The following is a 25,128-nucleotide window of genomic DNA, read 5'->3' on the forward strand; positions in this document are numbered from 1 at the left end:
TTTACCATGTCAGGGACACCTTCCACTGTCCCTGGGTGCTCCAAGCCCTTTCCAACCTGGACTTGGAGAATTCCAGGGGTGGAGCAACCACAGTTTCTCTGGGCAACTTGTGCCAGGCCTGCCCACCCTCACAGGGAAGGATTTCTTCCCAATATCTTGGGATGCTGCTCCTAAAGGATGGGGATGAAAGGAGTTCCTGCGGGGAATAACCACCCCCAGCCTCACTGAGGCACAAGGGAGGCAGAAGGATGCCAGGACTTGCCAAGGGACAGCCCAGGGAGTCTGCGTTGTGCAGCCCTACTCCTGACAGATTTTGAATCCACCTGCTTTTCAAAATATGTCCCTTCTTTTCTTGATTCCACCAGCTAGCAGGATGGAACACTTCTCATTCCCTTCTTTACAGCTGTTCTGAATGGAATGTGAAGATTTAGCCCAGCTTCCCACGGCACAAACTGTCCCAGGATGCCAGACCATATGGGAGCAGCCATGGTAATCCTGCCCCTGAGTCAGCAGAAGGTGACAATGATTGTTCACACATTCTTTATTATCAAAAAAGGAAAAAAAAAAAAAAAGAAAGAAGAACGAAACCGACTTTAAATTAAATAAATTACAAACATTTCTGAGCTGGTTACACATCATGCATTTACCAAGTAAGGCTTCAGAGCCAAAACACATCATCCTTACTGTTACTTAAGAGCAATAAAAGGAATATTTTACTGGAAGTGAAACTATTTCACCAGCGTGACTTTGAGCTCCCCTGATTCTCTGCCCAGGCACTTGGGAATTATGACTTTGGCCACATTGTGCCTCCAGCAGTGCCATTTACCTGCTGCTGTTACATTTATTGCCAGAACTGACCCAGAATTTGCCCACAGAAATGGGATTTCCTTCTGCCTGGGTCATGATTTGCAGGAGAGCCACCTCTGCTCTTTCTGAGCCATTTCTCGTGACATCCCATTCCATTTCTTGCAGGAAGTTCAGGAAATACAATCTGGTTTTTGCCTCTGCTCTGAGGATTCCTGCATTTGGCCTGTCCGAGCCCAGGCTGGGAAATCAACCTCCTGTAAGGAATCTTGGATGTAGAGCTGGGAACTGGAACTTCCCTCTTTCCATGGGATGCCACCTCAGAGACCCAAAAATATTGATCAGGACAGTTTCCTGTTGCTCTGCACCGATTTCTTCATTGCCTTTCTTTCCAAATTAGCACTTTTAAAAGGAGCTCTCAGGCAGTACAAAAGGCCATGAGGAATCACCCTCAAAGATAATTTAAGAGACTCAATCTCTTGCTTTTACCTCGTAAAACAAGCTATACATGGAGATTTCTGGAGAAACCACTGTTGTCTAAGATTAAAATAAGTAATAACCATCAGCTAGTGGGGTTTTCTGCCCTCCTTTGGTTTTATTACTCTCCTGCACCACATCATCAGAAATTGAGGTAGAGAAATGGTGGCTTGGTTATTGAGATGTTACATAAAACCAAACTGGCAGGCTGCTGCTGTTGTTTCCTTCAGTGACTGTCTAGCAAGGATGGTGCAGGAAACTCTATTTTCCTTAAAAATGAGACATCTGGGAGCTGCAGGAAAGGTCCAGGAAGCCTTCAGCCATCAGCTCAATAATGTCTGTGTGCTTCAAAACCAGACAGTAAATCTTGCCTGTATTTGTAATATTTTAGAGTGTTAAAATAGAAAATTTAGCTTTTTAAAATAGACTCTGTTTTCATGTACTCAACCCACTGGGCAGGCAGGACAGCATGCACATAATTCTTATTTCTGAGTACAAACCTCTCCTATTAGTATGAAAAAAATATATGTATTTCAGAATTTAGCTCTGCTGAGAAAGTCCTGAGGTCTTCGGGGTGCCAGAAACACAGCACAGGTCTGAGGCAGTGTTTTTTGGGCTGCTGGGACACAGAGGAGGAGAGGCAGAGGCTGCAGAGACACACAGGGAAATTCGGGGGGTGGCAGTGCCAGCCCCCCCGGGGTCAGTGCACATCAGAGAGCAGCAGCAGCTGGCACAGCTGCCCTGCCACCCCTCCTGAAAGCTTCCAGTGTTTGCTTGTGTTTCACTGGCTGGGGGAAACAGGGAAGAGGGAAAGGCAAGGAGCAGGACCAGGGGATGCAATTCCAGGTGGGCAGGAGGATGGTGAGGGACAAAGGGGTGGCTGAATGTCCCCTGAGCTCAGGCACCTGCCTCCAGCTGAGAATCCATGAGATGGCATCTCCTGAGCTCCTGCTGCCCCAGCTGGCTCTGCCTGCTCCAGAGTCCTCTGCTCTGAGTGCCACGGGCAGAGCAGGGAGGATTTGGCAGGTCTGGAGGGTGATGGCCTCGTTGCAAACCTGTTCCATCCCCAGGCAGAAGCACAGTTCTCCATGGAAGGGTGGGAGAGAGGAGTCTCCTCTGGAGGGTCTGAAGGATTCTCCTCTGGAGTGTCTGGAGGAGTCTCCTCTGGAGGGTCTGGAGGAGTCTCCTCTGGAGGGTCTGGAGGATTCTCTTCTGGAGGGTTTGCCACGAGCAGAGCAGGGAGGAGGGAGGATCTGGCAGGTCTGGAGGGCGATGGCCTCGTTGCAAACCTGTTGTATCCCCAGGTAGAAGCACAGCTCTCCACAGAGGGGTGGGAGAGAGGAGTCTCCTCTGGAGGGTTTGCCCAGTGCTTGCTGTGCTCACAGAGCTGTCTGTGTCTCTGAGTGGAACATGCTCCCAAACATCTCCTAAAGGGCACAGAGGATGAGCAGTTCAGGGTTGGTGACACAGCTCGGTGTCATTGTCACAGACACAGACACCCCCAGGAGCTCCAGCCCTTCTCCATGCTTCCAGCTGGGCATGGACAGCACGGGGAAGGGCAGCCCTGGAGGGGAGCTCATCCCAAGGCCCACACGTGGGTGAAAATCACTGCAGCATTTACAGAGCCTGGGCTGAAAATCTTCACTGATGACTCTTGGGTGTGAACCAAACCTGGTTCTCTGAGTTCCCCACAGTGTGTGGAGACCACAGGTCTGGCTGAACCTGAGCTGTGTGGCCCAGAATGTTTGAAGGACTCCTCTGTGGGGTGACCTACCTGCTCCTCATCCAGCTGCCTTCCAGAGCTCCTCAAGACAGGGATTTAAAATTCCATTTGCAATTAACTTTCCAAAGCACTGCAGTACTTGCTGATGATTTCCCATCTAATCAATCCCAATTAAAGTCCTGATTTCTGCCTCACACCCATGGCTGCAGTGACCCCTGGCACTACAACTCACCTCCTCCAGGTTCTTGTATTCTGCACTGCCCTCGTCCACAGACTCATCATAGATGGAGAGCTCTGTCTGGGTCGGCCTCTGTGCAGGGAAGAGTTGAGTCCACAAATTAGCAGAGTGCAGGCTCAAAAGGAGTGAAAACAGTGATTAAGCCAGGCCTAGAAGGTGACCCATGCCCTGAGGGAAATGCCCAGGAGAAGGGGCACAGGGGCAGTCCTGCTCCAGGTGTTTATCTGCCTTTGCCTATGGCTCTGCTTTGATAGGAGATACCTGAACTCCTCCTGGGGAGATAACTGGTGCTGGCACACAATAAACCAACCCCTGTTTGGGGACAGAGCCTGTCTGACACTGTGCCACCAGCCTGGGCCACATTCCTGCCTCAGAATTCCTCCTGTTCTCCTCCCACCAATGGAGCATCCATGGATGCCAGGACTATTCCAGCTGCACAGGTTTTGCTTTCATTTCTTCATCACTGGGGGCCAAACTCTGCCTTTGCCTGTTCCAACCAGCAGCAAATGAGGGCACAGTGCTGGAAGAGCTCTTCTGGCTCCTCCAGGCTGGCACAGCACTCATCTCTCAGCCAAGGGTTTGTGTAGAACTTTGACACTTCTGAATTCCCATGGAAATCCATTCCATCATAAGCTGCTGGCCCTGTACACAACTGGAATATTAAATAATTTCCTGGATTTAGGCCTTTACCACTTAAGATAAACAAAAAGCTTCTTTAGGTGGAGTAGCAATTTGTTATTTTTCCATTGTGCTGACGCAGCCTGGAAGACAAACAGCAAAATCTTGTGGGCTGGGGAGCAAATTTACCTCTTCCAAGATGGGTGGGTGGACAAATTCTCTGATACTGGCCAGTGCAAACAAAACAGCATCGTGGATGGTCAGGAAGATGTGACTTGGGTCCAGGCCTCCTTCCTCAAAGACTCCCCCTGTGCTGATGTCATCGTACACCTGGGCTGGAGAAAGGAGACAGCTGAACGAGGAGGAAAGCACAGGAGGAATGCTGGAGGTGTGTGTGGCTCTGAGCTAAGGCAAGGCTCAGGAGAAGCAGGTTTGCAGCAGAAATGAGTGTGGGGAGCATGCTGAGAGTGGAGATGTTCCAGCTTTATCACTTCCCAAACGAGAGCACTGATTTCACACACAGAGAACAGTGATTCTCTTTCCTTTCTTCTGTTTTCTCCTTTTATCTGTTCTGGCCTGGTCCAGCAAGGGACTGACATCTCACAGTTTGAATAAAGAACAGAAAAGGATTTGCTGTTTGTCAGAAGCTCAGAAATGGGGAAGATCCCATGGAAATGTGTTCTTTGGGGATTCTTACCATGCACGTTTGCCAAGAACACTTTGATCCCAATCTTCTGGTAACTGGAACACAACTGGAAGAGATGAGATGGGAGAGAGAGGATTAAAAATATTGCTGCTCCAGCTTTGTGTTGATGCATAAAGACTTTTATCAGCACTGGGGCTGAAGGAGAAAATCAGAGGTGCAGAAGAGGAAAAGCCACACAATTGGAACACAAGCCCTATGGGGAACGACTGAGAGAGCTGGGGGTGTTTATCTGGGGAAAAGGAGACTCAGGGCTGCCCCCATCACTCTCACAGCTCCCTGAAAGGTGCCTGTGCTCAGCTGGGGCTGGGCTCTGTCTGCAGGCACTGACACAGCCAGAGCACACAGCCTCCAGCTGCACCAAGGGAAACACAGGCTGGGTATCAGGGAAAAGAGGGATAAAGTTCTGGAATGTTCTGCCCGGGGAGGTGGTGCAGTCCCCATCCCTGGGGGTGTTTACCAAAGCCTGGATGTGGCACTGGGTGCCAGGGTTTGGCTGAGGGGTTGGGGCTGGGTTGGACTCGATGACCTTGGAGGTCTCTCCCAGCCTGGTGATTCTGTGATTCTGTGAATTGAGGCACATAAACACCTTCATGTGAGAGAGCAGAATGTCCCTGCACAGAACTCACCTTGCTCAGAGCCTTTGTGCCCATCAGGTCCACAAAGCACACCCCGCTCATGTCCAGGATGATGGTGTGGAAGCTGATGTGGGGCGGCGCTGTCAGCACAGGGTCGGTGTCTGCCGTGGGCAGCACGCTGAGGGTGCTGCCCTGCAGGGTGGTGCTGCTGCCCAGCTGCCCAGGGCTCTGTCCTGGCCCAGCCCCGGGGGCAGGAGGGCAGAATGTGACGTAGGAGATGCTGGCACCGTTGGCAGTGGTCTGGTTGTTGTTGGTGTCTGTTGGAGAGGTGCCCTCAAAGTCCTTCTGGAGCTCTTGCAAAGACAAGGTCTGAGGCAGAGCAGAGGTGCAGAGTCAGGGGTCCTGGCAGGTGACTGCATCTCTACCCACTGATATGAAGGGTTTTAATCTGGACTAACTCCAGCCTGGCTGTCCCTTGGGGCTGGACTTAGGATAATTTCCATGATTTATTTATTTCAAAGCTGCTCTGCATTGCAAAGCAAATGGGGTGACTGAGAAATGGGCTTTGAAAGGGCACCTTGGGGCTGAACTGCTGACACAGCCCCAGAGAAAGAGGCCAAAGCTGCCTGGTTTCTGCAGATTGTTCCCATGTTCCCATTCCAGCCTCCTCTCCAGCCTCCCAGCCTTTCCCAGCTCTCCTGCACCTTCAGGCCTGGGGAGAAATGGAGACGTGGGTGGGGAGAAAAGGGGATGGGAGGTGGGAAATGTGGCCAGGAAAACAGTGCAGGAAATCCCATGTCAAGAGGAGCTGTCTGATGGGGACTTGGGGTCGTACTCACGGACACAGGGACCTTTTTCGGAGCTCAGAGCTGAGTTACCTTGTTCTCCTTCAGGAGGAATTTTGGGAGCTTTGCTGGTGCTTGTGCTGTGCCCTTCCCCTGCTGTTTCACAAATTTCCTCCTGGCCAAGTACACCTTGCCAGGATCCACCCCTGTCTGTGAGAAAGAGAGATTTTTTTTCCTTAAAAAGTCTGTTCCAAGAGTCAGGAGCTGCTGTTCCTTCCCTGGCATTTCCCAGCCTGGGGCACCAGCTGGGCACTGGAGTGGAGTGATCCTGATGGCACCCAAACATCTCCTGGAACTCGGGGAACCTGCACATGCAGGGAGAGACTTGGAATAGCAGGATGCCCCTGTTTTGGCAGAGCTTGGAGGAGGAACCTGCCAGGATTTGGGCACAGCCTCTAAAATGAGCTCAGCAAACAGCCCTGAGGATCAGGGAGAGGAGGACTGAGGAGTAGAGAGTAGATGTGACCATTATTCATGATCACCCACAGCTTAATTACCCGTGTAGCAACACAGGAGAGAGCAAGGCTGGTTTGGGACTGGCTTCAGGCAGGGATTTGTTGAGGAATTGCTCACCTTGGCTATGATTTTCTCCCGGAATATCTCTGAGTTGGCAAAATACAGTGGCGAGCAGTAGGTGATGATTTTAATCCCGTTAACTTCATGGACCTGCACCAGAGACAGGAGCTCAGAGCAAGCCTGGGCAGCAGTGGCAAAGAACAGCATTTTCTCTGAGGGTGTTTGATCTGCAGCTCACCTTGTTGTAGGTTTTGGGGTTCTTGTAGATGTCAGTGGAAGTCACCTGGCCCAGGGCAGAGCCGTTGCGGCTGCAGAAAAGAAGGGATCAGCATTAGGGGAAAGAAAACAGCTTCTGCTTCACATTCCATCCCAGGATTTGAACATTTGCTTTGTGAAAACTCTTACATTTCACCCCTGCAGAGTCTACAGGGCAAAAAAAGAGTCAGCATTTTGAGATGCCAGACTGGGAACTATTAAGAAAGGGCTTTGAGGGATTAAAGGTGGTGAGAACACCTCACACCAAGGCCTTGCACGCAGGCAGGACTCGCTCTTTGTGTGAGCTGGGAACTGTGTGGGGTGAAGCAAATACCTCGAGGCTTCCCCTTGCCCTGGGATGTGCACGGGAGCGGGAATGCAGGCAGTAAATTGGCGCCTGCCATTCCTGTTTGCACATTCCGGGCAGGACACCTGCACTCCCCGGGGCTCCTGCCGCGCGTTCCGCGGGCCAGAGGTCGCTCCTAAAAAAAATCACCTGTCCCTCCTCCTGCCCCTGGCAGATCTCCCGTGGTTCTGAGGTACTCACAACTGGGTGTGGAAAACCACGACGAGCACGGAGAATCCCACGCCCACTGCCACTCCGTAGGGGAGGCTCAGGAAGAAAGCGGAGAAGAAACTCACGAGCCAGACCAGCTGCAGGGAGAGGAGGGAGAGAGGACATGAACCATGGGGATGTGGAGGGAGATGGATGGGAAATGGATGGGAAAATGGATAGGAAATGGATGGGAAATGGATGGGAAAATGGATGGGAAAATGGATGGGAAAATGGATGGGAAAATGGATGGGAAAATGGATGGGAAATGGAGGGGAAAAAAAGTGGGTGGAAAAAGTGGATGGGAAAAATTGATGGGAAAAAATGGATGGGAAGAACGGATGGGAAGAATGGATGGGAAAAAAATTGGATGGAAAAAGTGGATGGGAAAATGGATGGGGGAAAATGGATGGGAAAAAATGGATGGGAAAAAAAGGGATGGGAAAAAAATGGATGGGAAAAAAATGGATGGGAAAAAAATTTGGTGGAAAAAGTGGATGGGGAAAATGGATGGGGAAAATGGATGGGGAAAAATGGATGGAAAGAATGGATGGAAAGAATGGATGGAAAGAATGGATGGGAAAGAATGGATGGGGAAAAATGGATGGGGAAAAATGGATGGGAAATTGGATGGGGAAAATGGATGGGGAAAAATGGATGGGAAATGGCTCTGTGCTGCTATCTTGGGCTCTCAGACCCTCCCAGCTCAACATGAGTAGGCCAACCCCCGAATTCTGCAGCTGTTCTACTGCTGCAGTTGCTGTATGTTTTAGAGTGAGCCATCCTTGCTGGGCAGTTTGCCAGGAGCCCCAGCTCCTTTTCAGCCATAAAAGCAGCCAGGGCGTTTCTTCACGGCTGCTCGAGCGCCTGCTCCGCTCCTTCCAGCCGAAAAGGATTGGCCTGGCTCATCAGGAAGGGGCTCCTGCAGATCCCACCATCTGCTGCTCCCTGCTCCAGCCCCGAGCAGCTCCTGCTGTCAGCCAGAGCAGTTCAGAAAACATCAGAAATCATCTCTCTGAAAACTGCCTGAGCACTGCTAGAAATGGCCTGAACACAGAGAGGAGTCGATGGCCAGGTGTGACAGAGGAGACCAAAACCTGCCCCACTCCAGCTCAGAGCTCTGCCATTTGTCATTTTTATGTGTTAGCACTCAACCATCCCACTCCATATGAGATCAGTCCTGCCCTGCATTTAAACATCTCCTCTGAAAATCATTATCAGCTTGTCTTAATCCCATCCTCAAAATGAATAAAAACTAACTTTGACCTTGGATGCCTTTGATGACTTCAATATCTTAATTTATATTCATTTTGTGCGTAAATGGCAAGGAAGAGCTTCCCTCCATCCATCCATCCCTCCATCCATCCATCCATCCCTCCATCCATCCATCCATCCATCCATCCATCCATCCATCCCTCCATCTCTCCCTCCATCCATCCATCCATCCATCCATCCATCCATCCATCCATCCATCCATCCATCCATCCATCCCTCCCTCCCTCCATCCCTCCATCCATCCCTCCATCCCTCCCTCCATCCATCCATCCCTCCCTCCATCCATCCCTCCATCCATCCATCCATCCATCCATCCCTCCATCCATCCATCCATCCATCCATCCATCCATCCCTCCCTCCCTCCCTCCCTCCCTCCATCCCTCCCTCCCTCCATCCATCCATCCCTCCCTCCCTCCATCCATCCATCCCTCCATCCATCCATCCATCCCTCCATCCATCCCTCCCTCCATCCCTCCCTCCCTCCCTCCCTCCCTCCATCCATCTATCCATCCCTCCATCCATCCATCCATCCATCCATCCATCCATCCATCCATCCATCCCTCCATCCATCCTTAGAATTAGTTGGAATTAGCTGTCCTGGAACACAACCAGTATTAAGGTGATGAACACCAATGCTCTGACATCACCCAGGAATGGTGCTCCCCATTTTGGGCCAGGACACTGAATCTAGTTCAAATTCCAAGGAGATTAAGGTCAGGAGAATCCCGTTCACTCCATTGGCATCTGCCAGGATGTTCCTCAGGCAGCACCATCCATCTCCTCTCAGTCCACGCCCAGGGCTCTGCCCAGGCTTTTGGGGTCTCTGGAGCCTGTGGGGTCCATCTGTGCTCTGGTAAAGGGGCAGCAGCTGAGCTGCCAGAGCCCACAGACCTCCCCTCTCACCCCACAGCAGCACAACCCGTTCAGAGATGTGCCCAAATTGATAACCCAGCTCTTCTCCAGCACTTGTTTGAGCAGGATTTTGGGAAAGCTCTTCATGGCTCGGGCCAGCCCCTCTGGACTCCTGATTGCCCTGATAAGGGGGTTTGTTGGGCCCTGACAGGATATTGGCTCCGTGTCCACACACGGCTCTCGGCCGTGGGAGTCCTGTTCAAACACTGTCTTTTTATGTCAGACATTTCCAAATTCCGCTCTCACTCCCCCGCCACCCCCTGCCTGGGTTTATACATCAACCAGTGCCTGGAGTCCTTATCACTCTGAAGGGCTCTCCTCACCCTGGAGGGCCATTGTGTGAGTTTTTAAGTCATGACTCCCAGATATTGAGCAGGGCCGGTTTGGCTAGTTCTGGGCAAACAGGCTCCGCTCTTGATTGGCATTTAAACACAGCAGGTAAGAGTTCAGGCCTCTCTGATATGTGCTCTGAGCAGCAGCGTGCTCAGCTGGGCAGGACAGGCAGCACCAGCTCACCAAGAGAGCCAAACCCACCCCCTGCCACGGACTCACACCCCCAAAACCCCACAAAAGACTTTTCTGGGGTCTGTCCTGCTCATCCTGCCCTGGCCAGGTGATGCCTCCCAGCAGCCCCAGGCACTCACACAGTCCAGCTTGCTCTTCTTCCACAGGTAGAAGGGGTCAGCCAGCTGCTTGAGGGAGTTTTTCAGGTTCACAGCAATGAGGGCTCCCAGCACAGACTGTGGAGGACAGGGAATGGTGTCAGCCACACCTGGATGTGCCACGGTTGGCAGTGGATGCTTTCCTGCAGCATCTGCCTGCCTTGGGCCAGCCCCATCACAAGGGTGATGCTCACAAAGATCTCACTTGGATCTGAGCAGGGTCATTTGGATGATTCTTCACTATAATTCTTCACTTCTTTACATTTATATTTGCTCAGAGAATCTGTGACTGCCCCATCCCTGTCCAAGCTGGGACAGGGCTTGGAGCAACGTGGAACAGTGAAAAGTGTCACTGCCTGTGGCAGGGATGAGGTTTAAGGTCCCTTCCCACCCAAACCAGCCTGGAATTGTGTGATTGTGTGATTGTGTGATTCCAGCCAGCCCATGCAGACAGGTCCCCAGGCCAGGAACAAGCTGTCCCATGCTGCTGTTTGCATCAGGGGTTTTTGGAGCGAGGCTGTGCCCGTGTTTGGGTGTGGAGAGTGGGTGTTGCAACGGCTCTGCCTGCACAGATGTTTGTGTTACCTTTGGAAGAGGCTCGAGGTAGATTCCCAGGGACAGCATTGTCACCATGACCACCAGAGCCACAAAGAAACTTGCCACCTGCAAAGAGGAAAGAAAAGCACTTCTGCAAACATCAGGGCTTCTCAAAGCTCCCCTGGGTGTAGTCAGGGACACAACTGGGCACTGCAGCATTTTATGGGAGAGGATGTTTGCCTCTGAAAACAGGCAGGGGTTTGCAGATCTCACAGATAACCCCAAACTTCCCTCACTGCCCAGTCCAGGGAGCCAGAGTGGGACTGCAGATTGAGATCCCTCCCTTCTGTGCCCAACCCAGAGAACTAAATCAGGGACCAAAATGGGCTCGGGGAGGGAGGAAATTCTGCTTTAACAGCAGCAGCCTGAAGCACTTGTGTGTGAAACGTCTCTGGAGCTGCACAGTCAGGCTGGCAGCGTGGGGCAGCTACAGCACTTTGTGATCCAGAGGGAATGGACAGAGGAGAGGAGGAGGAGGAGGAGGAGGAGGAGGAGGAGGAGGAGGAGGAGGAGGAGGAGGAGGAGGAGGAAGAGGAGGAGGAGGAGGAGGAGGAGGAGGAGGAACTAACTTGGGATCTCGCTCCTGCCCCATCCACGGCGAGGGTGACAGAGAGAGCACAGCAGATCACGTGGATTTTGAAGAAGGATCCAAAGAAGTTGCTGCAGCCCAGGGCCAGCATTTCCTGTGGAGATGTAGAGAATGGGTCAGAAAGGACAGCTGCCCTTCCTGCTGACACACAGCAAGAGAGCAGGGGCCTGAGGCTGGTTTGTGTGGCCAGGGCAGGCTCTGGGTTCCCTGCAGTGCATCCCAGACTCTTTCCTTCCAGTAAGGTCTGGGATAGGCCCTGGTGTAGCAGGGAAACCTGGAAGCACAATTCCACATAAACACGTTGTCATCTGTTGACACACTCAGGGCAGGGCTCCATGTGGTATGTGTGGCTGTTGTTAAAAGCTGCCACTGTGCCAGGGATGACAAAAGAGGATTATCTCATGTCCTGTCTCTCAGAGTATCTAGGTGACACACCAGGAATCCAGGTATTTCTCTGCTCCCTGAGCAGTGCACGCACCTCACCGTGCTTCAGCAACCTGCAAAACACTGAGCCTGGAGGGGGAGCAAGGCAGAGAGCCCAGCCTGAAGCTCCTTTCCCTCTTCCAGCCTCTCTCCAGCCCACGGGACAGAGCTCTGCCGTGTCCTTTTGCCCCCTACATGGCACCAAGCCACGGAGCCTCCTCTGGAGCAGCACATCTGCTCCGAGCCCAGCACGTCTGAACGTCTTCCCTTCATGCTGTGAGCTCTTCCCTTCACGCCTGAGAGCAAAGGCAGCAGCCCCTGGCTGCCCCAGCCCCAGCCATACCTGGTTGGGGTCCACGTTGTAGCCATGCTTGGCTGCCAGGGTCCTCCCCATGGCCAGGTTGATCACGTAGCCCACGATGGCAAGCGAGAACGCTGTACCCACCATGTCCTTCCACTTGCTCACCAGGGGCAGGGTGGGCTCTGGGAACCTGCAGGCAGAGCACAGGTGAGAAGTTGTGACAGCGCTGTCTGAGGGGCTGGAGGGCTCAGGAATGACACAATCCCTGCCCACACTGCAGAGGATGGGGGTGGTTGTGTCACAGGGCACACTGACACTCCTGGAAGGGGACTCTGGGGTTGCAGGGAAGAGTGAGGTGTTTTCCAGGCTGGAGGAGGAGGAGGAGGAAGGAAAACTGTCTGGAAGGTGAATCAGAGCTGCACAAGCTCTTACCCCATGCTGATTTTCCCCACTATTGGCATCCCGTACTTGTCGGGCATGTTGAAGCTGCCGGAGATTGCGGTGGCCACGATCACCTGCAAGGACAGGGAATGAAGAGCTGTGAGCAGGAGGAGCTGGGCTGGCTCACAGCATGAACCCTGCCACGCTCCCAGAGCTGGCAGAATAAAACCAGCACCAAGTTTAGGCTGGGCAAGGTGAGGACAGTCCCAGCAGGGGTTATTTTCTTCACCCTCAGCATCAGCAGGATGCAGTGCAGAGATGAGCAGGGGGCTGGCCCAGTTTCTGAGCCCAAACCATGGGGGGGCCGTGTCACACTCACTGTGTGGATGCTCTAAGGGTGACCCTGCTGAGAGCAGAAGTGTCCCGGGGCTGTGAGGCCAGGGGAGGCTCCAGGGACAGCCCAGGTGTCACTTACAATGATGATCTCCATCGGGATGGGCATCCGGATCTTCTTCATGTACTTCAGGTTGAGCTCCTTGACCACGATCAGGAGCACAGCGCTGACCAAGGCATAGACCAGGGAGGCCAGGTTGGTTTGGGGCAGACCTTTACAAATGTCAATGAATGTCTGAAGGGGAGAGAACAGGAGGAGGGGTCACGGTGAGCCAGACACCCTGGACGACACGGACAGAACAACAGACAGCACTTGTTACCACGATCAACACCCTGAGATGTCAGCAGTGCTAAAAAACCTCTGCTGAGGGGTCACCCCCAGCCCTGGGCTGGTGATCTAACACAGTTCTGGCTGCATCAGCACAGGATGCACCCATGGAAGACACAGGAAATCCAAGGAATGGCCAAAGCTGCTCAGAGGAAATGTTCCTGCTGCTGACAGCTCTGCAAGACTCCTGCTGCAAATCCACACAGCTCATGCCCCCCAGGTCCCAGTCCCATTTCATTATTCCTCACTAAAACCACAGGCAGGACTCAGATAATGCTGGCTGGGGAACACAGAACTCACAGAATCACAGAACCACCAGGCTGGAAGAGACCTTCAAGATCATCCAGTCCAACCCAGCCCCAACACCTCAGCTAAACCCTGGCACTCAGTGCCACATCCAGGCTTTGTTAAACACATCCAGATAGTGCTGGCTGGGGAACACAGAACCACCAGGTTGGCAGAGACCTTCAAGATCACTGAGTCCAACACCTCAACCAAACCCTGGCACTCAGTGCCACATCCAGTCTGTTTTAAACATATCCAGATAGTGCTGGCTGGGGAACACAGAACCACCAGGTTGGCAGAGACCTTCAAGATCATTGAGTCCAACACCTCAGCTAAACCCTGGCACCCAGGCTTGTTTTAAACACTCCAAGGGATGGTGACTCCAGAACCTTTATCACCCTTTCCATGAAAAACTTTTCCCTAACGTCCAACCTGTGCTGCTGGGGCAGGGATTCCCCTTTCCCCCCACCCTTTCCTGACCTCCTGGGCCCCGTTTCCCGGGCAGGGGTGGTGGTGCTGCCGGGCTGGGGGGGAAGGTGGCTGTGCAGAGCCCCCACTTACGTAGACGATAGCTAAGGGCCCGGTGTAAGACGGGACTGTCAAGCCGAAGACGTACTTGAGCACGGAGATGAGGATCTGCAGCCCCGCCGCCGTCATGAAGCCCCTGATGAAGGACTCTGACAGGTAGATGGCCACGAAGCCAAACTGCAGGAAGCCCAGGCACAGCTAGGGTGGGACAGAGGAGCCGTGGTCAGAGCCCGTGTGGGGCAGGGGGATCCTCTGGGAGAGCACACACAGCTCTCTGACACACGCGGGTGTCCCGGAGCAGGGCGGGGGACAGCAGGGCTAAGAGTGACACTCTTGGATTGTCCATGTGGAGAATTCCACCCCAAGACCAAGAATCCCAAAAAAATCTCTATTTTGAGCCCCCACTCAGGGCTAAGAGTGACACTCTTGGATTGTCCATGTGGAGAATTCCACCCCAAGACCAAGAATTCCATAAAAAATCTCTATTTTGAGCCCCCACTTAGGACAAAGAGTGACATTCTTGGATTGTCCATGTGGAGAATTCCACCCCAAGACCAAAAATCTCTATTTTGAGCCATAATCCACCTGCATTCAGGGCAAAGAGTGACAGTCTTGGATTGTCCACGTGGAGAATTCCACCCCAAGACCAAGAATACCCAAAAAATCTCTATTTTGAGCCCCTACTCAGGGCAAAGAGTGACACTCTTGGATTGTCTACATGGAGAATTCCACCCCAAGACCAAAAATCTCTACTTTGAGGCATCATCCACCTGCATTCAGGGCTAAGAGTGACAGTCTTGGATTGTCCATGTGGAGAATTCCACCCCAAGACCAAGAATTCCATAAAAAATCTCTATTTTGAGCCCCCACTTAGGACAAAGAGTGACATTCTTGGATTGTCCACATGGAGAATTCCACCCAAGACCAAGAATCCCCAAAAATTTCTATTTTGAGCCATAATCTGCCCCCACTCAGGGCTAATGGATTGTCCACATAGAAAATTCCACCCCAAGACCAAAAATGCCCCAAAAAATCTCTATTTTGAGCCCCCACTCAGGGCTAAGAGTGCCATTCTTGTATTGTCCACATGGAGAATTCTACCCCAAGACCAAAAATGCCCAAAAATCTCTATTTTGAGCCATAATCTGCCCCCACTCAGGGCTAGGACTGCCATTCTTGGATTATCCCCATAGAGACCTCCACCCCAAGATCAAAAATCCCCAAAAATCTTTATTTTGAGGCATCATCCACGCAGCAGTGGGGCCTCTTTGAGCATCTGCCACCACCATCTGTGCTCTCCGGGACACAGCAGAGCCCTCACCTGAATGATGGCTGTCAGGCAGGCCAGGGTGGCAGAGATCTCCAGCCTGGCTGCCTCCAGGGCCGTGGTGTTCACCCTGCTCTCGTTGGTGCTGTGGTTGAAGTACTGGAAGTCCGACTCTGGGGCCAGCTCGTTGCAGATGTTGCCAACAATAATGCTGATGACTGCAAAAGTCCCTGCAGGCAGCACGGGGAGGTCAGGACTCCCTCTGGGCAGAGCCCTGTCCTGGAAGGCTCCTGGGCAGAAGCCATCAGCCCTCCCCAGCCCCGTGGCAGGAGGGGGCACAGGGTCATTGGGGTGACAGAATCAGCCACCCCACAAAGCCCTGGCAGAGCAAACAGCGCAGCTCTGGGACACACCAGCACTGCCAGGCAGCATTTTCCTGTCCTGTGCAGGCCATTCCTCACCTGGCACCATCTGATGGATGCCCCCGAGGAAGAAGTAGGGGAGCAGGGGGAAGAAGGAGGAGTAGAGGCCGTTGACAGGAGGCAGATTGGCCAGGAGGGCAAAGGCCATTCCTGCAAAACACGAGGGACACACAGGGAAATACAGGGAGCTCCAGGCTGGAGGGAGAGCTTGGGGTCATCAGTAAAACACAAACCCCCTCCCAGCTGGGCACCAGCACCACCTGCAGAGCTGTGCTGGAGCTGGCAAGGTGACATTCCCTCTTGGACACCCAGAGAGGGACGCTGCTCACCTTGTGGCACTTGGATTGTCCCTGCACTGAGCCCCCCCAGGACATCAGGCAGGATGTAGTCCTTGATTTTGTACTTGGGAAGCCACTCCAGTATGGGCAACAGGCAGAAGAGGGTGAGCTTGAGCCTGGCAGCTGAACATCTGGAAAGGAGATGAAAAATGAAAGCAAATTTGAAAGGTGAAGAATTTGAAAATGAAAGAAGGCAGGGAGCAAACGAGCTGGAAGTAAGGGAGGATCTTCCTAGGAATGGCTCAGCCTTTCTCCCTCAGCAGATCCTTCTCTTTCCTCTGTTATTACCTTCCTTCTTCTGAGGAATGGAGACAGATTTCCAAGAAAGTGATCAGCAGGGTTATTAACCTTTGTTTGCATAATTATAAGCCTTTCTTTAAGGTGGTATTGGTTTCAATCAGAAAGCTGAGAAAAGGAAATTCCAGCTGGAAAATGTAAAAAAATTAATCCACACATCCCTACCTCACCAATTGTGCTTTTTCCACTCTTGAAAAACCAGGGAAACAGGACCCCAAATCCCAAATGCACTCAGTGCAAACTGCTCTGCTGAGAAAAGAGCCACCAATTTCATTTTCTTCAGCCCAATTTGCATTTCTCCAATATGCATTTCTCCTGTACCTTTCATCCATCAAACCCCTGAAGACCACGGTTCCCCAGGATAAAAATGTGATCTGTATTCCCAGGTCTGAATTATACCCCTCCAATTCCTGACTGAACCTGGTTTACATTCTGCAGCACTCCCTGTTACCTGAAAAGGTTTCTCAGTTTCTCCCCGACGGGGTAAGCTCTGCTTTTCTTCTCAAACTCCTCGTCGAAGAGGCTGACAGAGTAGGCGGGACGTTCGATGGCATAGCGAGGCCTGGCCTGGCTCATCTCTGCATCATTTGGGTTTTTCCCAAAAAAAAAAAAAGAAAAAGGAAAAAAAATTATAGAAAATAGAAAGAGCAAAGCCAAGAATGTGGCTGGAGTTGGCCCAGAGCGGACACCTCCAGCGTCTGGAGCCCTCCCCGAGCTCCTCCACCCTAAATAGTTTCCCCGTGGCAGAGAGGCAGGTCCTGGGAGTGGCTCCTCCCGGCTCCAGGGGCTGCTGCTGCTCCCCGGCCCCGCAGCTTTCCCAGCTCCTCGGAGGTGATGCTGATGAACGATGCTAATGAGCGATGCTAATGAGCGGTGCTAATGAGCGGTGCTAATGAGCGGTGCCGTGCCAAGGGACCCGAGCCCGGCCTGGATCGCCCGGCAGGCGGGCAGGGTCAGGGTTGGGGTTAATCCCGGGTTCAGGGTGTTAATCCCGGCTCCGGGAGTGCCTTTTTGCCTCGGGCGAGGCACTTGACCTTTCCCATGGCTCGGTTTCACCATCGGTGGCGTTGGCAAGGCTTTGCCAGGCTGGTTGATACCGGCACCGGGATCATTGAGGGCCGATCCCTTCCGAGGTGTTCCTGCCACACTGCCCAGCCTGCCCAGCATTCCAGAACCTTCCCAATCCTCGCTGGCCGAGCGTGAGAGCCCGGGCTCCTCTAGGAAGTGATGCTCGGGGAGATAACTGTTGCTAACTCACGGCAGTGATGAAGGTGCCAAAACATCCCGGCAGACCAGTCCTGCCCGGTATCTGGGTCCCAAAGGGATGATGAACTGCAGACATCCCTGATTTTAGAGTGCCCAGAGATGCCTGGGGAGAGGGGAGAATCAGCCGGGCTGGGAGGGCAGGGGGGGAGGAAGTGGTCAGATATAAACCGAGCATCTCGGTAATTATTTGTGTTTTGGTGTGTATCTAAGTGGGTCATTGCCCAACGCAGGAGGAGAAGAGGGGGTGGGAGAAGCTGGTGAATCAGGCAGGAGAATGTATCGAGAAGGAACATCCAGGCTGCTGAGAGTTTACAGAGTGATCTGGATGTGCCAGAGCCTCCCCTCCCCTCTCTGGGCGCTGCTGAAAGTCCGGGCACACCGGGATGAGCAAAATGTCCTTGCACAGGACCGGAGAGAGCCCTGGCTGGTGCCCCGGAGTGGGGGACGGGAGGGGATTGTAGGAGAGCAGGGCAGGAAGGAAAGGATGATGCAGGGAGCCGAAACCTTTAGGAGAATTTAGGTCAACAGAATCATTATGCAAATAGCAGCTAATGGGTCTAGAAAGGGAGGTCATCAACCCTGTAGAGATCACAGGGGCCATCAAGAGCACTCTGCGGTAAAACTGCCCCGGCCACGGGGTGTTTGCGATGCCAGCTCTGATCTGCACCCACGGGGCTCGGGAGGGACCCCAGCCCACGGCTTTGGAGCAAAGGGGAAACCCGTCCCTCTTCCTGCAGTGCCAGGTGCCTGATCCAGTGCCCTCTGCAGGGCATCCCTGCTGCTCCTTTTCCCCGGAGATTGCCCTCCAAGAGCGAGGACAAGCTTTGCCTTTGGATACCAGCTCTAATCTGTGTCCTGGGCTCTTCCCCGTCCCTCATGCCAAAAGCCTGTCTGATAAACAGCCACTATTTTCCCACATTTCCAGTAATCCTGTGGCTGTTCCCAGCTTTCCTCCCAGCCCCACAGCTCTGCTCAGAATTTCCAGTTCCCCTTGGGGAATATTTTGTAGGTCCAGACTCAGCAATAGTCTCTGAGGGCTGATCATCCCACCCCAGTTCCTGGGGGTCTCTCTGGTCTCCATCCCTTCTGCCAGCAGACAGACCCAAGCAGCCAATTAAATCCTAATTTTAGTGAAATTCCCCCGCTGAGTGAAAGTGCTGGCAATCAGAAAAAAAAAAAAAAAATCATCAACAGAGCAGGTAAGCAGGTATAGAGGGGAAAATATCCCCATGATTAAATTCCATCTTAAACAAACAGGCTCGTGATGTCAGCGTCCCGGACAGAGTCAAGTTCTTGACTTGGCTTATCACAGCCTTGCCCTAGATCAAACAGCAGCTGAAACCTCAGAGATTTGGGCATTAAAGAGCACGAGGAGCTGCGTGGCTGCTCCTTGAACAAAAGGCAAATCCAGCTGGGCCTGGTGCTGGTGGGATGAGCCCAAGGCAAGCTGCAGAGCTGGTTTAAACCCTGCAGCTGGGGCAGGACCCCGGAGCAATTCCAGGAGTGTGGAGGGAGAGCGGAGTGCCAGACAGCTGCTGCATTGCAGGGACCAGGTTTTTCAAGATCTCTCATCCAGTTTGAGCATGGAAAAAAAGGACAAGGTCTGGGAGAAGAGCTCCAAGGGATCACAAGTTTTCAGGCAGCCCATCCCTGCAGTGAGTGATGCTCAGAAATGTAAGATTTGACCTCACTGAGTACACAAATGGGATGTGATTCTCAGAGCAAACAACACCTGGGAGCAGAGCTGTGCTCCAGCAACGTGATGTGGGTGACCAACACGACATGGGTGTCCCCTCAGTCCAGATCTGGCTGATCCCAGCCCTGCCAGGCCCAGGCCAGGCTGTGCATGCCAGGCACAGACCTTTTCTCCCAGAGTTCATTCTGCAAACACACTCACTGAGCTCTTATCTGCTGCCCCCGTGCTGGTGATAGCTGTGCTTGGGAAGAGGAAAGTCACATTGAGGTTCCTGGCTGGTGTTGATAGGAGCCACTGGCACACAGCCACTCTCCTGCGCTGACGTAGGCACAGAACAGGAGCTCCAGTCCAAGGAATGAGTCAAAATTTGGTGGGAGAGCCGTCTGATCCCTGCCCTAGGTGTGACACAAGGGCTCAAACTGATCCCAGGGCTGGACATGGACAATGTCCATTCCACCAGCTGCTTCTTAACTTAGGGATTAAAAATCAGTGCTCTTGAAGTCACACTTCCTCCTTCGCCTGCCCCCTCTCCATCCCCCTTCTCCTTGCAGGAGGCACACCCAGCCCTCTGTGCTGTTTGCTTCAGGGCTGGGTTCAGAGGTCCAGCCTCTTCCCAAGCCCGTGTGAATCTCCATCCAAAACAGCCCCTCCCGGCCCCATTGCCCAAGAAAGGGCCATAAAAGCAGCTCCCCCCTGTCCCCCAGACCAGGCACAGGTGCAAGGGTTTGGTTGCAACACCTGGACAAGGTCTTGACTCCCGTGCCCCTGGACAGGGCCCTTCAGGTGCCACAGGAGCCCTGGGGCGACACGGTGACAGGGCCCCCAGGGCCTGCAGGCTCAGCAGGGGAACCTCAGTTCCTCCCTGGGACCTGCCTGGCACAGGGGCTGGGCTATTAGTGCCAGCTGTGGTGTGCCAGCTGTGGTGTGCCAGCTGTGGTGTGCCAGATGTGGCAGTGCCAGCTGTGGCAGTGCCAGATGTGGCAGTGCCAAGCTCTGCAGTGCCGGGTGCTCCCCCTGACTGAACTCTCCCCCACTGTCCTGCCCCACAGCCTCTCCCCTGTGCCCGAGGAGAAGGAGGCTCCTGCTGTCACTCACTCAGCTCAGGGATTTCAGAAGATGTTGTATAATTCACCTCGGCCATCGGGCACTGGCGGATCCGCCCCCGCACTCCCCGGGCACTCCCTGCAGCCTCCTGGCACTGGGAATGTGCCAGGACTGAGGCCAGCTGATGGAACTGACCAGGAACTGACCCCCCAGGCACCCCAGAGTCTTCAGCTGGGCCACTTGGGCACAAATTCTTTTTCACACTTAGAACTTGGTTGATTTAGTTCTGTTTTACCTTTGGCTCTGGATGGCCACAGGCCTCACCTACAAATGAGCTGGTTCAGGAAGAGAAGCTGGCACTGATAAGACACATCTACATTTGTGGCACGAGCATTTTGGGGAAAAAATCCTTCCCAGTAATGTGGGGAGAGAGAGGAATCAGGGCAGGGAAGCAGGGGTTGTATTCAGGGGGCTGATGCCATGCACTGGGCACACACATTTGTCCCTGGGGTTCAACCTTTTCTTAACCTTTACCCATTGGAAATAGAAGAGGAAGACACCAGGAGAGCACATAAATCAGTTCTGAAAAACATCCATGCCTCAGAGGAGGCAGAATGCCAGAATCCATAAAGTTCAGTCAAAACTTTGCTGTTCCAGTCCTTTTTCCAGGAGGAGCCACAGTGATGGCTGTGGGTGGAACAGGAGCCAGAGGGGGAAGGGGGTGCAGGGAGGTGCTGACGGGCTCTGATGGATCTTGGCCGGGCAGGGAATGGGTCCTGTGCCACAGAGCAGGGCCAGGAGGAGACATCTCTGCTTCCCTCCAGCTCCCAGCTCCCATCCCAGTGCCCTGGGCTGCCCCTGGTCCCCCAGCATCCCCCAGCCCGTTCTCCTGCCCAGCAGGCATTCCACCTACGTTTTCTTTCTGTTCAGATGCAAGTATTGGAGTGTTCCAAGGTGATTTCCAGGAGCAGGTGGTCCTTTTCTGGTTGGGAGTGACCCAGCCCAGCTCAGGCAGCGGGCAGAGCTCTTGTGCTGCTGCAGCTGGGCCGGTGCCAATGTTTGATGTACCACTTCACACGAGTTTCTAACCAAACTAGCTCTGTGCCTGGTAACCAGAATAATAAAATCTGCAGGCATCTGCCAGCTCCCGAGGGTGAAGCCGAAGTGTTTGGCTCACAGGGTGTTTATGAAGTGAAATGTTTATACACAGCAGCTCAGCTCCTGTGCTTTGCTGTGAGGGAGCAAACTGTGGGCACGGGGGATCGGCCCTGCACTGAGAGCAGGGCAGCAAAGCCCAGGCTGGACCCACTTTCGCTGGGATTTGTTTGATTTCCCCACTTGTCCCAACCCCTCCCCAGCTCTTGGTTGCTGTCAGAATCACATCAGCTCCGTCGCTCTGTGAGGAAGGGCTGGGCTGGGCCGAGGCATTGAGCACATGGCCTGGGCTGCTGCTTTGGGATGTCCATCCCAAAGTCTGTATGTCTGTGTGGACATCCCAAAAGCTTCCCTGCCCTGCTGTCCCCTGGAGCTGTCACCTGGCTGAGTGTGGCAGAGCGGTGCCTGACCCCAACAGCCTCTCAGCCCAGCCCCTGGAAGTGCTGTCTCCATCCCCTTCCCGTGGAAAAGGCAGCTGGGATGGGCAGGAGGGAGCTGGAAAGGGCATTTAAAGGAAGGAGAAGTGAGACTTTGCTGTCCCTCAGTGCCACAGTCTCTGTTCTTCACCTGTCTCTGACACAGACCCTTGGAGAGCAGGTGGGCAAGGCAAATCCCAAGGAGTTACAAAGTTTGCAGCGTTCCTGCAGCTCCTGCCAGCACGGATCTGGGATGGCTGCTGAGAGCTCACTCCTCCACATGCTCCCTCCCCTGTGGATCCACTCTGGGAGAAGGAAAAACACCCCTGGGGTCAGCCCGTCCATCCTGTCCCCGAGGTGGAGGATGGGACAGCATTTCTGTGCCGGGAATCTCTGACCCGGGGCAGGAACACTGAGTGACCAGGACAAATGTCACTGCAGGGACTATCTCTGAGGGAGAGAAGGACAGGTCCCCAGCTCCAGGCTTCAGCCTGCTTACAAACAAGGTGTGGACAAATTTTATCAGGGCAGAGCAGAAAGCATCCCAGCTGCTGCCATTTTCCACCATGGAGCAAGACTGAGGGGATGTTTCCTCTTGCTTATATGTGAAGGAGCCTGCCCAAACTGGAGCTAAACATCCCTGAAAGGGCACTGGGAGGAGCTGGAGACCCTGCACGGGTCACAGCTGTCAGTGTGACAGGTCTCAGTCTGGGAGCACTCCTCATTCCCAGCTTTTTGATTCCCTCCTGACCTGGCTGTGAGCACAGCATGCCCTGTACAGCCAAATGCTCTTGCCTGAGCTGGATTCCAGTGCTTCCCAACCAGGCTCTGGGCTCCTCATCCCTCCCCTCTATCCTGGGATGTGCAACACCCAGTTTGGGCTGCAGCATCCTCACTTTCCACAGCCCCATGCACAGAAAGTTCTGGTCATAACAGGGGTCCAGAAAGTGAATGTTTCTCATCAGTGCTGCCTGTCCTATATCAGGCAAATCCCTCCACACATCTCAGCTGGAAGCAGGCAGGATAAGATGGCAGGATTTATTCTAGCAAGAATTAATTCACATATTTGGCTCTTCCAGCTTCTCTCTTCATAATAAATCAAGCTGCTGGATGGTTGGTGTTGCTAATTCCTGAGTAAATCTGCCGCCGTAAATCCCCTTGCGAAAGAAGGGAGGAAAAGAGAAGGGAGGGAAAAAAGAGAAGGGGGGGAAGGAAGAAGGGAAAAAAAAAAAAAGAGGAAAAAAGAGAAGTACCAGTTCTCCACAGAGTGCGTCTCACACCCAGTGGCTGTGCAAGCGGAGTGTAAATCCCCCACGCCCACCCAGACAAAGAGGCCGATTGTTGGAGTTACCTGCGCCTCGGGAGGGCGGCCGGGGCTGCGGGGGTGCAGATGTGGCAGGAGAGGTGCTGCAGGAGCCGTGCAGAGGTCTGCGCTCCGAGCAGCCCGTGAGTCATTTATAAATCACCTCAGTCAAGGGGACCGAGGGCTGTGCTCGGCGCCTGATTGGCTTGAGGAGGTAATTGCGAGCAGGTACACCCAGGCTAAGCGCAGGAGATAGCCAGGGGAGATAAGGGGAGATCTGAAGAGGGAGAAGAGCTTTTTTGGATGTCCCCCGTCACCCCACCCCTTCCCGCTCCGGCCTGGCTTGTTTGATCCCCTCTGCGGGTCCCTCCGCGCTCCGGGTGACAATAACCCATATTGACGCCACCCCGGCCCCCTCCCTCGGCCGCCACGGGCCGGGGGCAGCAGGAGATGCTTTTGTGGGCCGCGGTGGGCAGCGCCTGCCCGGCCTTTGAGCTCCGGCCGACTCTCCGCCCCCGGGATGGACAATGGGGCGCTTTGTGCCAGCGCCCGACCCCGGCGCGCCGGCCTGCGAGGAGCGCTTGGCAGCGGAGAGCGGAGCCGCCGCCACCGCCAGGTTCAAAGGGATGGGAGCAGCGGGGACGAGAGGGGAAGCTCGGGGCTGGGGCTCCGCTGGGAGCTCTCGGGGATGTGCGGGAGCTGCGCTATCTGCCATCAGCCTGGCGGGCACGGTGCCGGCATGAGGCGCACCTGGCCACGCGCTGGCCCGCTCGGGGTGTGACAGGTTCTTGTGACGCCCCTGGCGGGGACAGCGATGGGCAGGGAGGGGCCCGGAGCTGCAGCTCGGGAGCCACCCCTGAGGTGCTGCTCGATCTCCTGGCGTGGGAGCTGCCAGGGTTTTGGGAGAGGCAGCGTCTGAAACTGGAAAAGCTCCTGGAACAGGTCAGGAGCAGTAGGGGACGAGACGCATCCCATGGTGCCATCGTGTCCGACCCGCGGCAGCACCACTGTGCTGAGCTGGGACCAGGGCCCTGATGCTCTTCTCCAGGATCCTGATATCTCCTCTCCAGGATCCTGGACTCCTCTCTTCTCTAGGATCCTGATCTCTATTCTCCAGGCTCCTGATCTCCTTTCTTCTCCAGGATCCTGATATCTCCTCTCCAGGATCCTGGACTCCTCTCTTCTCTAGGATCCTGATCTCTATTCTCCAGGTTCCTGATCTCCTTTCTTCTCCAGGATCCTGATATCTCCTCTCCAGGATCCTGGACTCCTCTCTTCTCTAGGATCCTGATCTCTATTCTCCAGGTTCCTGATCTTTCCTCTCCAGGATCCTGATCTCCTCTCCAGGATCCTGATCTCCTCTCTTCTCCAGCATCCTGGAATCCTCCCTTCTCCAGGCTCCCAGACTCTTCTCATGTCCATGATCCTGATCTCCTCTCCTCTCCAGGATCCCGATCTCCTCTCCAGGATCCTGACCTCCTCCTCTCCTTTCCCGGATCCTGATTTCTCTTCTCCAGGCTCCTGGACTCCTCTCCTCCCAGAGGGATTGGAGCGTGCAGGAGCCGGGCACCAGCCAGGCTGCTGCAGGTGATGAGATGGACCGGGACACCAGCACGGAATGGGACAGGGACATGTCCCCAAGGAATTGGCCACCAGAAGGGAGCCGTGGGGGTTATTAACTGTGGAGGAATTGATCCCTCGTGTTCCCGTTGTCCCCAAGGGCAGCTCGGCACAGGGGTGGCTCTGCTGCCCTCCCTCCTCCGGCTGTCACCGGGATGTGCTGCCACCTCGGAGCGCTGGAGAGCGACGGGAAAAGGGACAGAAGGGCGGGGAAGGCACGGCCGGGGCGAGGGGAGGGGGGAGGCAGCGGTGCGGGCTGTGCTCCCTCCCAGAATAAAAATTCTCCTTTAAAATTTAGTTTGATATGAAATAAAATTCAA

General features: G+C 53.9%; 1 protein-coding gene across 1 annotated transcript; it reads right to left on the reverse strand.

The window, feature by feature from the left end:
• Window positions 1–523: 523 nt before the first annotated feature.
• Window positions 524–23,309, reverse strand: SLC26A9 (solute carrier family 26 member 9). The gene is made up of 21 exons (XM_059867798.1): window positions 23,237–23,309; window positions 16,760–16,886; window positions 16,003–16,142; window positions 15,713–15,823; window positions 15,306–15,481; window positions 14,018–14,182; window positions 12,926–13,078; window positions 12,502–12,584; window positions 12,112–12,259; window positions 11,326–11,439; window positions 10,745–10,822; window positions 10,142–10,237; window positions 7,305–7,411; window positions 6,741–6,810; window positions 6,560–6,652; window positions 6,020–6,136; window positions 5,193–5,510; window positions 4,558–4,612; window positions 4,050–4,195; window positions 3,237–3,314; window positions 524–2,708 (listed from the first exon to the last, which is right to left on the reverse strand). The coding sequence occupies exons 2-21, from the start codon at window positions 16,882–16,884 to the stop codon at window positions 2,661–2,663; spliced, it is 2,421 nt and encodes an 806-aa protein (XP_059723781.1). The 5' UTR covers window positions 16,885–16,886; window positions 23,237–23,309; the 3' UTR covers window positions 524–2,660.
• Between the last annotated feature and the right edge of the window lie 1,819 nt (window positions 23,310–25,128).

The sequence above is a fragment of the Haemorhous mexicanus genome, chromosome 25, assembly GCF_027477595.1.
Source record: "Haemorhous mexicanus isolate bHaeMex1 chromosome 25, bHaeMex1.pri, whole genome shotgun sequence".
Classification (NCBI taxonomy): Eukaryota; Metazoa; Chordata; class Aves; order Passeriformes; family Fringillidae; genus Haemorhous; species Haemorhous mexicanus.

Bases quoted from the DNA above. Each gene is read 5' to 3' on its own strand.
- SLC26A9 (XM_059867798.1), bottom strand. From the start codon at position 16,884: ATGAGCCAGGCCAGGCCTCGCTATGCCATCGAACGTCCCGCCTACTCT. The intron at 13,079-14,017 runs GTAAGTGGGGGC...TCTCCCCTTCAG, and splicing joins GGCCCTTAGCTATCGTCTAC to ACATTCATTGACATTTGTAA. The intron at 5,511-6,019 runs GTAACTCAGCTC...GCTCTGCCTCAG, and splicing joins TCCTCCTGAAGGAGAACAAG to ACCTTGTCTTTGCAAGAGCT.